Genomic DNA, 18,308 nt, shown 5'->3' with positions numbered 1-18,308 from the left:
CCCCTTTGATTTCTCACTTGTGCTGCCTGAATCAAGAGACTTATTCAATGTTTAAACTACCGCCTGCAAGTTTCCTTTTTCTCAGTACTTTCTGACACAGCTGATTGAACTTTCCAGAAGAATCCCTCACTTGGAGAGTGGTGCTTCACTCTCTGCTCCCAAGGTCTATTTCTAGCACTTGGTATCCTTTAAAAGTGTCCATGAAGTCACCACTCAGCTTTTCTATGATCAGGCCACTAGCACTGAGTCTTTTGCTCCCCTCCCTGCTCATCATTCAATGCTCTTCGTTCTGCAGATGCTAGTTGTAAGCTCTGCCGGTCATTTCTTGACTCTTACTTTTTTCAAACTCCAGCTGAACCCCTCTGCTTGTTCTTCTGGATCATGAAACAAAAGCCAACGCTTCTGTTTATTAAAAAAAAAAAAAAAAAAAAAAGTTTAGAGGTCAGAAAAAAGGGTCAAACTCACAATCCATTCTTCTATTTTTGCAGAATCTAATTTAAACTTGCTGTTCTCCATCGCGGCCAGACTGAGGTCTCTCTATGTAGGCAGTGTCAAAACAAAGCACTGTGTTTTCAGGCTTCTCATTTCATGCAGCTCTTAAGTTTGAGGGCCAACAGGATGTTCTTGAGCCTGTTTGACCACTCTGCACTCTACGGTGTTCATGGAGTCTTAGTCTGTGCTGAAATATCCCAAATCATATAACTTACCTGTCTCTAGGCTGAATAAACTTCTGATATTTGTATCCTTAAGGTAGTCATGGCTATCTTTGGGCAGTAGGGCTAAAGCACTGATAACATTCATGTTCAAGCTATTGAAAATACATGGCTCTTACTAAACTTGGTTTCTTTTCTAGTCTCCTTGTAAGGTCAGACTGACAGAAATGTGGCCAGTGTGTTTCAGTGTGTGCCTCTGATTCTTGATGGATGACTTCCCAACGATTATCCCATTTTGCTTGCTATGCAGAGCTGCTGCATCTATGGCTTTCAGTGACTCTCTGTGTGACTTGAGATGCAGCTATAGTTGGGTGATGTTTTTGTTTGGTCTTGGCCAAAAGCTTGTAGATACTTAGAGGCTGACTTCTTCTGTTGGAAGTCAGAGCTTTGTTCAGTCTCTGAACTGTTCTCCTCTCACCTTTCCATCTCAAAGCGCTTGACTATTTTTAAAAGAAAACAAGAGTCCAGGTTTTTCTGCTGTCACTCTGTGAACCATTCAGAGAGGTTACAGTAGAACAAAAGAGATGCCAGAGAGCACAGCAATTGGCTTCTGGCCTTAGGGTACTGGAATCAGGTGACTATTCATGCAAAAATGTTCTCCAAACACTGGAATTCTTTAATGGTGTTTTGACTTCTAATACCCTGCAGGTTGGTGGGCTTATTGTACTTCATTCTCTGAAAATGCCACAAGGCATTTCCCTGTTTGTTTTACACAGTGAGAAATGTCACTGCCTCTTCCTTTTGGAAACAAATACAGGGTAGGCTCAGGTATATGCATAGTGACTCCAGTTACTGTTTGGCACCATCAGCAGACAGCACGGTGACTGCCCTTAATGTTAAGACAAACATTGAAAAGCCTCAAATACAGCCCCATATCAGCTGGAAAAAAAGCCCTCCCCAAACCACCTGAAGAAAGCAGTTGGAGATGGGAATAGAAATTCCTGACTTGAATCCCTAGGTCATGTTCCTGTGGTATGTTTGGGAGTGCTTCCTAGATGAAGAAAAGCTGCTGCCCAGTGCCATAGGAGGAGCAACAGGAATCTCTATCTCTGGTAGGCCCAATTGCTAGGAAGTGGCATAAGACAAACAGTGCCTTGGGCAGGGAAGCCCTCTGTGATTTACAGCTATTTCAAGCCCTCATTAGCAGAAGTATAATTGGTGAATTATAACTCCTTACCGTGCGGATTGTGGTAAATGTTTCTTCTCTCACACAGTGTGAGCTGTCTCCACAGCTGTGTGTGGTGGTAGCTAACCTTGCACTGCACATGGTGATGTGCCTCTTGCCTCTTCCACCATTGCTCACTGCACTCCATCAGAGAGCCAGTCTTGCAGTGCTGTGGCTAAGACAAGCAGTAGGAACCCCCTGGGGTAGTCATGCTGATACATTCTACTTTAACTGGGCTGCTTGTTTCCAGCAGTGCACATTTTTTTTATTTCTAATACATGAACACCTGTCTCAAAAGAAATGAACAGGTGATTTTTCACCTACAAACATCTTTTGTTCACACAGCTTAAATTTACTAAGGGTATACAACACCCACAGAATAATACTGAAGACAAAAAACACAGCTCATTCTTACTGTAGCCCATGATGATGTATATGTATGCCTTGCTGTCAGTGTGTGAAGACCATGTGATGTTTTGTGTCCAGTTCATTAAGATTTTTTGCATGAATTCCTGTTCCTTTAAATGCTTAGCTTATAACTGGTCTTTAGCATGTAAATAGTTCACCTTGGTAGTCCAAGGGACATTAATGACTGCTCCAGCTTGTGGGGTGTAGTCAGCATGCCAAGGTCAGCCGGAACACATGGGTGCACTACATCCTGGCATGGATATCTTCTAACATGGCTGATCTCCTTCTGGGAAATACAGGATTGGATACAGAAGATGTGTGAATGCATGTGAATGCTCTGCTTTTGTGTGTGTGTGTGTGAGAGCATGTGCACCTATCATGTTCCTCTTCCAGCCAATTCCAATATCTTTAAAAAGTTGAAAATACCTGATGTAACACTGGTGTGCTCAGGAAAATTGAGTAGAAGGATACTGACTGCCCCAGTTTGTCATGCAGAGGTCTGTCTAGGACTGCTTTACTTCCTGGACCTGGTTATCTTGATAGCATAGTGCACTTGCAGGCAAAGGACCTGCACCTCCAGCCCTCTCTGTGCTGCCTGTGGGCTGTTGCTGTAGTATGATGGGGGAGTTGCCAGAAGTGCTCCTCAGGCTAAAGCCATCCCATCTGTTTTGGTCTGCGTGTACACAAATACTTGTGAGAGATGAAGTAGCAGCCTGCTGTGCAGAACAGTAATGCACGCTAAGGGAGAACCAATATTTTGTTCTACATTATGCTGCATACAGTGAAGGCATAACTCTTCCTCCCTTTCTTTTTGTGGGACAACGTGAGGAGATTGTGTGAGTCTGCAGCTCCTTCTGGCTGGGATGAAAAGGCACAAGGATGAGGCTTATCAGGAATTCTTGTGGGAGCTGAAAACAACCCCTTTCAGTGCTTTTTTTTTTTTTTTCCTTCCAATAGCCCTTTCTGAGGCTACTCACCAGCAAGCTTAATTCTACATCATTATTTCAGCTGATGCAGATGACACCTTCTGCTATCTAGATTACCTTGTTCCATTTAACTTCCAATTGCCTTAATGCTTACAATTACCTTAACAAACAAAAGTCAGGTGTGCAGTGCTTCTGCAGTACTTGTGGAGAGGAGAGCTGAGCAGCTGCCTCTTAAAGGTGGGGAGTTCTTTTGATTAATCTCTTCCAAAAGCTGTATTACCTTACAGAATAAGCTAGGAATTTCTAACTGTCCCGCTCGACTATTTTGGTAGCTATTGTTTAGTGAACTGACCTCACATCTCTCCTTCTTTAAAGATGCAGTTTTATTCATCGCTGTTTGAGCATTCTGCCCCTTGTCTGCACTGCCTTCCAGGCCCAGCACTCCCTGTTGTTTTTATTCACAACCATCTGCAACCAAGCGGAAGTTTTGTGCTGACAGGCAAAGATGATATGCTGATGTTAAGAATTCCAGGACAGCTGATATGTTGAAACTGTATCTCACTTGCCCTTAAGGTTTTTCTTTATATTAGATTATTAAAATGCTACGTACATAGGGGTGTTGTTTCAAAGTGGGCGACTTGTTATAAACTAATCATACACAACTGTGTTTATCTAAATGATATGTTCAGAGTGGTATTTGAAAATACAAATAATAGATGGGTTTAGTGAGGGTACTTCATGCTTGTCTTGGTTATCTACTAATTTTTAACATTTGGATGTGCAGCTGGAGCTTAAAAGGATTTCCTGCATGCGATGTCAAATAAGCAATGAGTGGTGATTACAAGGCTATATATAACAGCACAGTCTTTCTCCAGAAAGTTCCAACGAATGCACTTCTTTCCTCATACCTGGGCAAGTCCAGGCATGGAGATGTTGCATTATGTGCATGTCAACAGTGGCAAAAATTGGTCTTTATTGCAAGTAATGACAAATCAGAAGGAAATAACTTATTTTGAAGCTCAGATACCAGAATTCAAGATTTGCAGCTTTAAAAGTAGGAGAAATAGAAGTTTTCAAAATTAACTGTGTTCTGGACCCAGATGGCTTTTTGAGCTGTATCAGCATCTGATTTGATAGTACTTCTTACATTATTATTTTAATGCTGATCTTATTTGCCCATGTTAGTGTCTCTCGCTTAAAGGACCTGAATACCATTGCACTGTATGATCATGGAGTGAACTGCACTGCTAGAAAACTTCCTGTATTGTTAGCTGAGGTCCTGAAACACGTGGCGTTTTATCCCTTATGCATTATTTAACTAGATTCTTCTCATAATCTATGTATATATGTATATATTCTTCAAGCTTCTAAGTAAATTCGGCAGAAGGTTCCACAGGATATTTACACATTGTACAGTCTTATTTAATGTGCTGCTCTCCCATCTTTCCTGTTTTTCGGTATTTTGAATGTTCTTGTACTCTACAAAAGGATAGGTAGATTTTATTTTGCTTCTTCCCATTCTTTGCTTCTTTCAATCTTTCATGGCATTCACTCCTGCTTCTTTCCTCTCTAAGCTGCACATTCCCAGTATTTTCAGCCTCTGCCTACCCAAGGCTTATCATCTGCTATTGCCTTTGTGAAGCTCCAAATCAAGCTTGCTTCTGTGCTCTCAACTATTTTGCAGATGTACTCAAGAAATGTTGCATCCCTCAGCGGATTCATTTTGGTCCTAAGATACAAATCTTTATATTACATGCTTCCTATAACGAACTTTTAGTACCTCTTCGTACTAAACTATGGTAGCCTGGTCAGCTTCTTTCTCAGACACCAGTTTCTCCATTGCCATGTAACTCATTTTAATGGCAGGACATCATCTGTTGACTTCATTTCTTTGAGAAGACAAGCACTGATGCAGATTAGTTATGGCTGTAGCTCTTAGTACAGGAACTTGCGCTCACAAAATTTCTGAATGTTTTTCAAAGTTTAGGCCAGTTAGCTGAAAATTTCCTTTACAAACAAAAAAGGTGTGTGTTTCACAACAGCGACCGTTCTGCAAAGTGCACTGAGCCAGCTCAGATGCTTACAATTGCAAGGATAAATCTTTTTCAATACTAAATTCTTAACAAAAGATTATGTGGTGCAGGCAACATCATGTACAGAGGAAAAACTAGACTTATTTATTTATTTATTTTACTGTAACTGAGATAAATTTACTAAGTACCACCTGGACCCTTTCTTACAAAAGAGTAGCCCTCTCTTTGTCCTCTCAAGTATGTGCTGAAGTAGCTTCTTTCAGCTTATTCTGTGCTTATTCTGTAACTTTCCTCTTAAAGGGGCTCTCAAAGTTTTCTGAGTCCCCACCAAGAGTAGATTGCTCCAGGAGCAATTCTTGCTTTCTTACCAGCTCCTTTGTTGCAGCATCAGGGGTCCAAATCTAGAAAAGAAGAATATTTGTAGTTAACTTAGGCATGACTTCTGTGACTGAAGCATTTAAAAAACAAAAACAAACAAACAAAAAAAAACCAAAAAACAAAAAAAACCCAAAAAACAATAAACCACCACCAAACTGTTAGCTAATGAGAGTCATGCTGTAGCACTTGTTTCCATCCTGAGACACAGAAGAAAACTAGTGCAGAATCCCTGCAGATAGCACAGCATTTTTTATATATAAGCAGAGTGCTCTCTCTCTTATTACTTCTCATCTGTAATATACTGAGGGTTTAGCTCAGGGCAAATGGGAAGGGGAGGAAAGATGGCCCAAAGCTATTTCAAAAGGACAGACTCAGGCCCAAGGTTCACATAGCAGAAAATAGTAATTAACCATAGAATCACTGGCAGTGTTGTCTTATTCCTGAGACCACTGCAGAAACTAGCACGAATCAGAGTTAGGGAAATGGTAAACCAACATGAAACAGAAAAAACTTCTTGGTTAGTAATGGTATTCTTTTCCTTAAAAAGTATGTACGTACACGCACTTTGTGATCCACCATTTCCTTTTCTCAGTTGCTTACATGAACAAGTTCTAATGCAAAAATTATGCTTTCAGTATTTTAACTTTAGGGTGTAAATACTTAGTGGGCTGTGTTCCATGCAGTTCAGTACCTGTCACAAATTAAGTCATCATGTGATTGAGAGGGCAAGTTGGGCACTGGTGCTGGTCCCATACACAAGGATTCCTGCCCATTAAGTGCACTGCATGAATATTAAAATTCATCTCATGAACACAGTTGCATTTTATTGTAGGTCTACTTTGATCCTATTTTAAAACTTGATGTGAGCTTGACTTCCATGATAATTGTATGCATATAATACATATACACATGTGATATTTTAGTTCATTGTTGTTTTGTGATAATCTGTACCCTGTATCACATCATCTAGTTAAACATCAGTTCTGGGTTTGGTTCTACAGCAAGGCCTTGTACTTGTAGGTTATCATGCACAGAGGAAAAGTGAGTTAATAAAATCATAACTAGCTAGAAAACAAAAAGAACTCATCTTCGATTGAGCCATGTTAGGAATCATTTACTTTCAAGCAATATTTCTCTCCCTGAATGAAGCCACTCCTGTGTTCCTGCATTTTAGTAACTAAAGGAGGAGGAGAGAGCAGACAAAATCTAGAACAAACCTACTGGAATCAACTGGGACTCCTTCTATAACATCTTCACTAAAAGTGTAAACCTTTGTCTCTTTTTGCTTTCAATTTTGTTGAAATGTCAAGATTTCTAATAATCTATTCCGAAATGTATAATGAGAGAGAGAGGTCAGCTTCTGAAAACATGACTGGAATATGTAGTACTGGCTCTGAGCAGCAGGTCGTGAGAAGTGCTGTGTGCTTTGCTACTGCATTTTGACACTGGGTCAGTCTCTTTGCTGGTATAATTGGTCCACCTTCAATTAATTAGCAGTTACAAAACTCTACATACCGACTTCCAAAGAATGTGATTAATCTACCTTTGACATAAAACTATACTTATGGTTTGCTACTGTACATACTTTTCTGGGTTTGAATGCAATGTCATCTTTCTTAGTAGCACCACTGCTTATCAGAGAGTTCAGATAAACAACACTGTCGTGTGCTGGTTTCTCAAGGTGGGGTTTTTCTACAGGTGGCAGAGATGCATGTGATGGCTGGAAGAAAAGAGGTTAATCAGTTAAATATGTTACTTCTGGAAACAAAGCATGCATCCAATGTCTTCTGTTACTTATTACTTGTTTTACCATCCATTCACAGAGTGTGTATTTTGTGTATTTGAATCTATTAAGTATCATTTGTTTTTCTTAAAGTTTTTTTTTGTTGTTGTTCTTTTAATATCAAATTTGTGAGGGGAAGCCCTTTAAAAAGGAAGAGGTGACTCTCTTTTCTGGACTTTAAAGCATTAGCTGCCTTTCTAAACTCCCTAGACAATTGCCTTGTATTGCTGGTGTTCTGATGCTGCTCTGGGTAATGAATAACTAAGCACCTATGGCTGTCACCCTCCTTTCTATTAAAGTCTCATAATATCTCTCAGAAACTGTTATTATCTTCAAAAGGTGTAAATGAGCACTTGGCTACTGTGACATATGGGGTGGGACTGATTAAGCAGACTTCCAGCAGTGCAGATACAGTTGCATTTTCTTTCTGAATAGAATCCCAGGTCTGATTAGCAAGAAGCACTGGTGAATTAGAAAGACCTCATCCACAACAGAACAACCAGAATGTGATCTCTGAGGCTTATGTCAGCATGGGTAGTTCAGAAACAGCAAGGTTCTCAAGGCTCTAGAAGGGCACAGAAAATATTCAGAACAACAACAGAACAACAACAACAGTTCAACAGATCGGTGTGGACTTTAAGGAAATAGGACTCTGCTGAACAGTAGAAAAGGAAGGGCAGTGGACAAACTGGGAAAGCACAAGTCAACAAGCATGATCACTTCAACTTGTTCAATTAGCAGAGCAAAAAGGCTCTCCTGTCTAGAAGAGCTGATCCTGTTTTATCCTGTGAAGAAGCACGTGCTTCTGTTGAGAAATTATGGTTACCAATGACTCAGCATTTGCAATATCATAGTGGAATGATCGTGATCTTCAGGAGATAGGGAAGAAGAGGAAAAGCTGTGCCCCATCAGTGATAAAGGACAGAGTTCTGGAATTAGGGAAGGCATAAGATTCATAAATTATGAAGCCACAGATTTGATCATTGGTCAAAAAGAGCTGGCAAAATGTGCTGGCTTCTGAAAATACCCTAGCAAAGCTGCATGCTTTATGGAGAGTTGAATAGCAAATAAATGAAAGAAATAAGCACTCTAGCTATTAACAAATCAGTTCTTTGGCACCATTTCTCATACCTCTTTTTTCACATCTTGTACTTCTGCAGGAGTTTGTGTAGAAGGCATCTTTGGCTTTGCAACCTTTCCTTTCTCCACTCCTTTTTTCTCTGTTACCTTTGGCAAATTGTCCAGTTTATTTTGAAGCAGGTCAATTATTCTAGAATCTGCAAATACCTTAGCAATATCAAGAGCATTTTTTCCTGTATTTAAAAATAAACACCTGTGTAAGCCATGAAAATATTTCCTGGCACTTCTTATTGCAATTGGATAATGGTGCTACAGTCAACATAATTTAATTAGGCATCTGCTTTATCAGCCATTCAGCATGCCAGCAACCTGGCTGCTGCTGGTGTGAGGGTTGGCAGTCATCAGCACTGCTTGCAAAAATAAGGGCTTGCAGAAATGAGCCCTGAGACAAGATATTGCAGGAATTCTTGGATGTGGTTTCTTTGCTCTTAATGTCTTGACATTTGCAGCTTAATATACTGGTCTTTCAGGTTGTAACTTTGATCTTTGAGAGCATTTAGCACTCCAAAATGGCTAGCACATTACAAGAGTTGGAATTTAGAACAAGTTCTTGTATGTATCTGCACCGTTCAGTGATTGCTCTGCAGCTGGAAAGGAGTTGAGGGAAAAGTCCCATGGCACAAACAGGACTGAATCAACAGCCACCCACATATATAGAGAGAATTTCATGGTAACGGGAATGCAGAATACACAGCACTTCTATAAGCAGAGCTTCACCTTCTAGGAAGAAAAATCTCATATAGCAATGTTCCTTCCTACATTATAGCAAGGATTTAAAATGTGATATTAACAGTTTAAATCACTCTTAAAATGGAGAAAATAATACTAATTGAAGGATCTGCAATGAGGAAGTAACACTTGATTATCAGTTCAGATTTTTTTTTTTTTTTAAGTCACTTCTATTCTCATGGAGTAGTATTTACAACATAAGCAGCAAGAAAATCTTTAAGCTTGTGCATACAAAATAATAAGTGATTTAAACAAGTGGCAGAATACACACTGGCCAAAACCAAAATCTGCTTTTTCATAAAATAATGCTAATACCTGGCTCTAAGGGGGGGAAAAGAAATAATCTTATATCTCTGAATATAGCTTGGGAGGAACAGCTTTGCCAGGGATGTTTTCAGCCATGGTCTTCAGAGGAGTAGAAGAGGAGTTGTACTTATTAATCATGCAATTAGTTGTCTTGCTTTACTTTCTAGGATTCCAGTAAGTTTTTATTCCTTACAAAACATGTATACCATTAAGTAAGGAGCCCTCTGGGGCTGATACTTACCGTTGCTGTTTGTTGTTTGGACATCAGCACCTGCATTGATTAAAAAATGTACTATGTCCAATCTACAAATTTCTATGGCTCTCATTAGCGGTGTTGCATTGCCTACTGCAGGTGCATCTATTGCTCCTCCAGCCTTTACCATCAGTTCAGCAATATCTAGGTGTCCATTATAGCAAGCGTGATGGAGGGGAGTCCACATGAAATTGTCTGTTGCATTTACATCCGCCCTGCAAAAGAGTAAGAGATGCTGTGGCAGATGAATCCAGATACAGCTCTAAGTATAGTCAGTCTTAACTGCACACTGAATGACATAATTCATGTAAATAAGTCTTTTCATATTGCTACTGCTACTTTGAAACGGTTCTAGAATATGATATGTGGCATACTCTATTAATCTTAGTTACTGACATGTCCTGGCTAGTGATCGTGTTTCTCTCTGAGTTGACATGGGGTCCTTTACAGGGAAGTTCTCACAAGTACAAAGAAAAACAGTTATTCCCATTTAGCCCACTTCTGTGATATGCTGATATTGCTCGTGTGCCAGCTTTAGTGGGGTTGGCCAAAGGCAGAAAGCTTCTGGGCCGAGAGCAGGTGCTTTGAAAGACATGGCAAACTTGATTACTGTCCAATTGAAGAATGAGTTAGAGAAGATCTATCATAGAAAATCTGAGGATTTAAAACTTTTCCAGCTACTAGATCATTCTGCTCCCAGATCAGTAGCGACACATTCTGGAGGATGCAAGTGTTTTGGGGTAACATTTGCAATATGCTGCTTTAAAATGAAACTTTGAGAAAAGTGTTATCAGCCTTCGGCAATTGGCAGCCTTCAGAGATATTCTCTGAATAGAAGGGGTGTGGAAACAAGAGCCACTAGTGCCTCTTTGGTGTTAAAAGGGAAAAAATATGGTGTCCCCATGTCTTCTGTCATAGGCCGTTCTTTGTTTGCACCCAGATCTGTCTTCCATGTATGCCATGTGTGGGTTCAGAGGTGGGTTGAAGCCTCATGAAGGGTATCCCAAAAAACTTGAGTGCAATTATTTAATTTCTTCTGTGTGTAGGGCTGCTTAGAGGTACTGAATTGAACCTCTTCAATATCTTTATTGATGACCTCGATGAGGGCATCGAGTGCACCCTCAGTAAATTCGCAGATGACACCAAATTGGCTGGAAGTGTGGATCTGCCTGGGGGTAGTGAGGCCCTACAGAGGGATCTGGACAGGCTGGAGAGCTGGGCTGGAGCCAATGGGATGAGTTTCAACAAGGCCAAATGCCGGATCCTGCACTTCGGCCACAACAACCCCAGGCGACGCTACAGGCTTGGGGCGGTGTGGCTGGAGGACTGCGTAGAGGAAATGGACCTGGGGGTATTGATTGATGCTCGGCTGAACATGAGCCGACAGTGTGCCCAGGTGGCCAAGAAGGCCAATGGCATCCTGGCTTGCATCAGAAACAGTGTTGCAAGCAGGAGCAGAGAGGTGATTGTTCCCCTATATTCAGCACTCCTGAGGCCGCACCTCGAGTACTGTGTCCAGTTTTGGGCCCCTCACTGCAAGAAAGATATTGAGGCCCTGGAACGTGTTCAAAGAAGGGCAACAAAGCTGGTGAGGGGTCTGGAACACAGGCCATATGAGGAGAGGCTGAAGGAGCTGGGAATGTTCAGCCTGGAGAAGAGGAGGCTCAGGGGAGACCTTATTGCTCTCTATAACTTCCTGAAGGGAGGTTGTAGTGAGCTGGGGGTCGGCCTCTTCTCTCGTGTCATCAGTGATAGGACCAGGGGGAATGGTTTCAAGCTACGGCAGAGGAGATTCAGGTTGGACATGAGGAAGTATTACTTTTCAGAAAGGGTGGTCAGGCACTGGAATGGACTGCCCAGGGAGGTGGTGGAGTCACCGACCCTGGGGGTGTTCAAGGAAAGGCTGGATGTTGTGTTGAGGGACATGGTTTAGTAGGAGCTATTGGGAATAGGTGAACGGTTGGACTGGGTGATCTTTTAGGTCTTTTCCAACCTTAGTGATTCTATGATTCTATGATTCTATGAACTGCCACTGTCTTCTTTAGGGACAAACAACTGATGTCAGCCTGAAAGACGCGGTAGGAGGGAGAAGGAAGCTGACCGCTTCCCCAGATAGCTTTTTTGCTTGTCCGATCATATGGTTAGTATTTAATTCTAGATCAAAAGAATGGACTAATGTATTTATTTCTTGTTTAACTGTTAGTGTTTTTCAGAATGGGAGTGACACAGTGCTGACATAAAATTCTTCAACACTTTCTCCTGATCAGAATTTGCCTTATTTAAGAGTCTTTCTGAAATAGGATAGAAAGTCTTTGAAAATTGTTCATGTAAACATTTATCACAATGGTGATAAATGGTGGCAGTTGGCTCACAAAAAAAAAAGAGATTACACTGTTACCCAAGTATGACTGAATCTGTCTTAAATTGCTTTAATTTTTAAGCTGTTAAGATTTTTCCCAGGTGTAGTCCCAGGCTAAAAATTGATGAAGCACTTCTAAATTGGGAACAGACTAAATAACAACGGGCACTTCTGGTGAAAATCCTACTGCTTCAGCTGCGGAGGCTGCAGACATTCTCTCAAATCATTTGCATGCAAAGGCCTGGCATGTAAATGCCTGACAGGGAATTCCAGGACTGCTTTTTGGTTCACCTAGGTATGTCTTGATGATTTCAGACAACCTACTTGTGTCTGATTTCCAAACATTCATTCATCTAATTTTGGCAGTTCAGTTTTGAGGATCTCAGAATAAGGGTTGGAAGAGGCCTCTGGAAATCAGCTAGTCCAACACCCCTGCTTCAGCAGGTTCCACAGAGTAGATTTCACAGGAGCACTTCTGGCTGTTTTTTAAATATCTCCAGAGAAGGAGACACCACAACCGTTCTGGGCAGCTTGTTCCAGTGCTTCCTCACCCTCACAGTAAAGACGTTTTTCTTCACGTTCATATAGTGTCTCCTGTGTTCCATTTGTCCCAAATGCACTGCTGGCGACATGGATATCAACAAACAACTAGATGGATTTTGTAGGTACTCTGCCTCTAACGGAAATGTCAATAATCCAGACTAAAAAAAAAATCAGAACTGGGTAACTTCTTAAGTGGTTTTATTTCCTCATTACTAAAATGTAAAAAAACAAAAACAAAAACAACAAAAACAACCAATAGACTAAACCTCTGCAACTCAGCATCTTACAGAACTAATTTTTATGCTAAACGTTATGCAAATAAAAAACCAAACTATAGTCTGTAGTATCCAACTATTTACTGCAAATTTATGCTCTCAAAATAGCAATTAAAAATTTTCCAGAATTCTTACCCCTTTTCCAGGAGATACTGCACAACATCTATGTTCCCACTTGTGCATGCAGTCATCAAAGGTGTTTTGTAATACTTATCTTTTATGTCTACTGGCACACCCTCCTCAAAAGCTTTCTGTAGAGATAGAATATCTCCTGCTCTGACCAGGAAGTTAATATTCATGTATATTTTCCTTGGTTCATCTGTGTACCAGGCACGGTCATCGTGCACGGGATGGGCAGATGGGTGGTCTCGGTTAATGTTGTAGCTATCAGCAGTGCTCTGAACAGCTTCAATCATATATACAGGGATGCCATCTTCCCTAAGCTGACATGCACTCTTTGGAATAACACAAATTGGCATGGGGACAGCAATGCTCTTTTTGCCTCTTCGTTTCTTCCCTTTCTTTCCTTTCTTCCTTTTGGGTCCAAAGGATGTTATCAGACAGCTTTTCTGCAAGTATTTAAAACCTTTAAAAAATTCTTCGGTGTTTATTCCTTCAGAGTCAGATTTTTCGTGTGCTTCAGCAATAGTTTGTATTTGCTTAGTGTCCACGAAGGAACACTGCTTCTGAATAACTGATATGAAATCATCTTTGGCTACAGTCCCATCTCCTTGGTCGACAGCCTCAAATGCCTGGAGGAGGGCAGTCTGGTGCTCTAAGGACCAATCATATAGCCTCAGTGCCCAGAGAGGGTTGTTTTCCTTAGCTTCGGGCTTGGACTGCTTTATAAAGTTCTTTTCAATTTTACGCAATTCTGTTGTTGCTGCTTTAAAACCTCCTTCCTTGGCAACAGCTCTCGGAGTCTTAGCTAACAAGTTTGTCCATGTAGGATCACAGCCTAAAAATATGAACACATTTCCATTGATAATGTATTTGAATTAATAATCACTAATAAGATAAGAAACTTATGTATGAAGCTGATTAGCAGAGGTCTACAACTTTCTACAGACTTAACTGTAAACAGCGATAATAAGTGGAATTATATCAGTGACCCCAGACTGGAAGGCTAACAGCATATCTATTTCTGTTTCCCACAGTGAGATTCATCAGACAACCCATGCTCTACTTCTTTGTCCATTATTGAGTACCTATTAAAAGACAAGTTCTGTGAGAATTTTACATTTTTACTTAAAGAAGCGAGCAAGTTTAAGAAGAAACTAAGATTAGAATGTCACTCACTCTTCTATATCCCACCCTTGCCAGCTGGTGACAGACCACAAGCTAAGTGTTAGGATCACAAGAATAGAATGCAGGATTTTGCATGATCCTATGGGGAAAAAAAGCTGAAATAATATGATCATCTAATTTAGAAAATGATCACAGCTGCTTTGGTGTATTCATGGGTGCTAAGCTTTCCTTGTGACTACACTGAGATTGGGTTGATTAATTCATCAGTGAGGCAAAATGCAATTTTCTATTGAAAGTGTCAATGTAAGTTATACAAACCCACGATCTTTCTGCAGGTTTCTCTGATAAATGTTTTTTATCTCATCTTATCCCTGTTAGTAGATATAAATATTAACAGCCTATGTTTGGTACTTGTTAGTGAGAATTACATTTGCCTCATGATACTGAAGAGCCAAATCCTTCATAAATGCCCAGGTGAAATCTTTTTTCAAGCACACAATAAACGTACAGTTGTAAAGTAACTTCTTTTTAACGTACCTCTTTGTCCTATAAACTTGCAGCAATTTGCAAATCCTCCCTCTGCAGCATAATGGAGGGGTGTGTTACCATTCATGGCAATCAGTCCTAAGTCTCCATTATAAGCTGAAATAATCCTCAAGATCTAGAAGAACAAAGACGGTATCACCGGAAGACATCTGTGTTTCTTAGGATGGGAGAAGTATGGGAGTGATTTGCAAATAAAATGCAGTGTCATTTACTCCCAGTTCATACAGTGAATTTCCCTGCTGTGCCCGGCTGATCAGTGCACTCATTAAGCTTTAGCTCCCTATAGTACATGCCTTACTCAGGAAATAGAAACCCTATTCATTTGTAGATATCTAGGACAACAACATTTGCTCCTGCTAGCCTGCTGCAGGTGACTACCTTACAGTAACACTGTATGCAAAATCATGGTCTGCATGATTCAAACTACATAATTTTATGTACTTTAAAGACCATACTTGAGACATAGTAGGGAAGAAACTGCCCAGCTGCCAATGTTTGTATCTGCGTTTCTTACAATGGTAAGATCTCATCCACGTTATACAACTGTGACATGATGCATGTTGAGGGAAATGAGTTCTCCAAATGAACTGTTCACATTAGACAGCCACAGCAACGTTCACTCGGGTACAAGAAAAAGGTTCTCTAATTCTGAGATTCGTGGCTACTAATCATTATGCCTTGATCATCTGAGATACCGGACTTTAAAAACAAAACTAAAAACCCAAACAGCAATATTTAACACAGTGCAAGTTACCTCAAAGAAGCCTCCTTTGGCTGCAAAATGTGCAGCATTGTGTCTTTCATTGTCAAATAGGTTAACATCACCTCCTCTCTCAAGTATACCACGCACCACCTCAAGAACACCTTCTCTTGCTGCTTCCATTATGGCAGTGCGACCTGTAACCTGCCAAGTAGCAATAACACAATTCAGAATTTGTAGTGTATGCTAATTTAGGCTGGAAATATCCTCTGGTGTAATATGATCTGATTGTTGCGAGGCAGCCTAAAACTGAATGACTTTTTAGATACTACTGAAAAAAAAGAGACAAATCTAGTAACTTCAAAGATGTTTGGAAGCAAACTTCAGGAATCTAGTCTCAATGCTCCTAAGAGTAGTCAAATCCCAGTGACTCAAGAACATTAGTAACCAGAGTCACCCGAATAGTTGCACAAAAGAGAGAAAAAAGTTTCTAATATCTCATTATTACCTTGAATCCCCTTCAGTTTTCTCATGCTGCAGTGACATTTTTAGTGAACAGTACTTCAATCCTGAGAAGTTTGGGGCATATCCAGGCAAAATACGAATAAGCACTGCTCCACTGAAGTATAATGAGCCATGATTTTTAAGAGTTGACCCAGTTATACTTCTTTTTTTTTTTTTTTTTCAATATTTTTATTCTAATTTACAAAAATCTAACACAAGATACATGGTTCAAGCAAAAGACTTAAATATCTGCTCCTGAAAAAAAAAAAAAAAAAAAAGGATAATAAAATAAAGAAGGGAATAGATGCACACACAGAGTTATGCACTTGCCACTGCTGTGTTACTTTAATGTGAGGATTTATGGTCATATGCTGCAGTCATCTGGTAGCTATTCTGTACTCCTGTATATGCATTCTTAGGTACTGAAATATTCATACTGGGTCTCTTGCATTGGGATTTGCTCCTCTTTCCAAGAAATTCAGACAGATTTCTTTAATATCATGAGCTTGCTCACAGGCTTGCAGAAATACAGGCTTCCCATCAGTACTACAGTTGTTAATATCTGCACCATAATCCAGGGCAATTTGAGTGCAGTGATAGTGCCGTCTAGTAGGTAAAATACAGTAAAACAAAACACCTGCAAAGAAAAACAACAGTGATTATGGTGTAATGCCAAATGATAAGAGGGGTTATTTACACTGTAAACTTCACAACTGAATTGACAAACTCCTTCAACCAAGACCCATTAACATCTCTTAGGGCATGTAAATACAAAAAAAGAATTTTTATTTGAGGGCCTTTGAACTCAGGGAGTAAACCAGAACTGAATACGTGACTGCTCATAGCAGGATGCATAGGAAGTGCTGTGATGTAAGGGCCCAGATTGTTCAGGGAGAATAATTTTAATTCCTACCTGGTCACTAGCTTCTGTTGAGCTTTAAGAATTAACCTCAGCCATGGTTTTTCTCCACAGATTTAACATAACATATACATCAAGTACGTAACACAGAAAGGAGCCATTTTATGCTGGCTTAATGAGGTTCCTTTTTACTTACCTTTTCCTTCATTATCAACAACAGTCATGTCTGCTTTAATTTTTGCTAGTAATTCCAGAACCAAGCTATGGCCTAGCTCAGCTGCCTTCATTGCTGGAGTTCGTCCCATTTTGTCCTGAACATCAGGATGAGCTCCCTGCTGTAGCAAGAAACTGCACATGTCAATGTCGTTCTTAATGCAAGCCAAAGAAAGAGCACTGTGTCCATCCATAGGCTCGGTGAAATTGATGAGGTTTGGAAATCCATTCTGAATCAGCTTTTCTATTTGCTTCTTGTCCTTCTGGTGAACACACTGGAGAAGTTTGTAGATCTGTAAGTTTCGAAGTCTGTTATCTACTGGTAACATTCTGAAATGAGAAAAAATGGCTTCTTTCAAGGCAATGATTTCTGCATGGAACACACAGATGAAACTACTCTCATATGCTAGAAATTACAGGAATCAAACTATGTTCAAGGCATGGAAATAACTACTTATCTACTTGGCAGAGCGCAGGGTTCCGTGTGAACATATAGAGACTACATAAACACTGCACCTTGCAAATTGCTTTTTCTTGTTATCAAAATGTTCTAAAGAAGTCTCATTCAACATGAACTTAATGTTAAGATGTTAAGGAGTTGTTATAATCTGCAATTACTTGGGATCCCAAAGAGAGGTTGATTATCTGCCATTTTAGTACCATAAATAGAGATTTAAAAAAAATCACAAGACCCAGTTACAGGTCTTGCTAAAACACAAAATAGATACTGGCATCACTTTGTCTGTACCTGAACGCCTTCCTTCTTAGGTAGCTGATGCATGAGCTTTCTGCTGGGCTGTGACATAAGAGGGTAAACTGAATTTCTCTGTGGTAAATCCCTTGTAGAAAAAAGGTACAGTCTTGTAATGCAACAAATGCTTCTAGAGAAAACTGTGGTGCAGAACATCAGCTTCACATTTGCCTTGGTTATGATTTTTTTTTAAGCTTTGTGTTCTCTGGTATCTGGTCTCAGTTCTTGTGTATGGAGGAACAAGCAACGGTCAAGACCATTTCTGTTAAGTGAATAGGAAGCTTCCTATCAGCTTCAGCAAACCTTGGATCAACCTTTGCTCCAAAAATGACACGTACAGGACATGCAACAAAAAATGTGGAGGTGTAGTGTCCCTTTAGAGAACTTTTTCTTGGAGTGTAAATGGAACCATGTAGCAACTTGCCTGGATGCTCTTGAGTGTTTTATGGATGTCCAAGAGGAGGTGAGTTTTAAGA

General features: G+C 40.2%; 1 protein-coding gene across 1 annotated transcript; it reads right to left on the bottom strand.

The window, feature by feature from the left end:
* Positions 1–5,424: 5,424 nt before the first annotated feature.
* ANKEF1 (ankyrin repeat and EF-hand domain containing 1) lies at positions 5,425–17,410 on the bottom strand. Its single transcript, XM_042891299.1, has 9 exons — positions 17,065–17,410; positions 16,447–16,646; positions 15,560–15,709; positions 14,797–14,920; positions 13,147–13,969; positions 9,823–10,049; positions 8,538–8,719; positions 7,209–7,343; positions 5,425–5,646 (listed from the first exon to the last, which is right to left on the bottom strand). Exons 1-9 carry the CDS (start codon positions 17,408–17,410, stop codon positions 5,521–5,523), a joined length of 2,313 nt encoding a protein of 770 aa, XP_042747233.1. The 3' UTR covers positions 5,425–5,520.
* Positions 17,411–18,308: the final 898 nt, after the last annotated feature.

The sequence above is a fragment of the Lagopus leucura genome, unplaced genomic scaffold, assembly GCF_019238085.1.
Source record: "Lagopus leucura isolate 7727_CA_CO unplaced genomic scaffold, USGS_WTPT01 Super-Scaffold_73, whole genome shotgun sequence".
NCBI classification, from domain to species: Eukaryota; Metazoa; Chordata; class Aves; order Galliformes; family Phasianidae; genus Lagopus; species Lagopus leucura.
This window is presented reverse-complemented; position numbering and strand designations above follow the sequence as displayed.

Coding starts and splice junctions, on each gene's coding strand:
- ANKEF1 (XM_042891299.1), bottom strand. CDS start 17,410: ATGTTACCAGTAGATAACAGACTTCGAAACTTACAGATCTACAAACTT. Junction 8,720..9,822: donor CCAAACAACAAACAGCAACG/GTAAGTATCAGC, acceptor TTTTAAATACAG/GAAAAAATGCTCTTGATATT. Junction 7,344..8,537: donor TACAAGATGTGAAAAAAGAG/GTATGAGAAATG, acceptor CTTTTCTTCCAG/CCATCACATGCATCTCTGCC.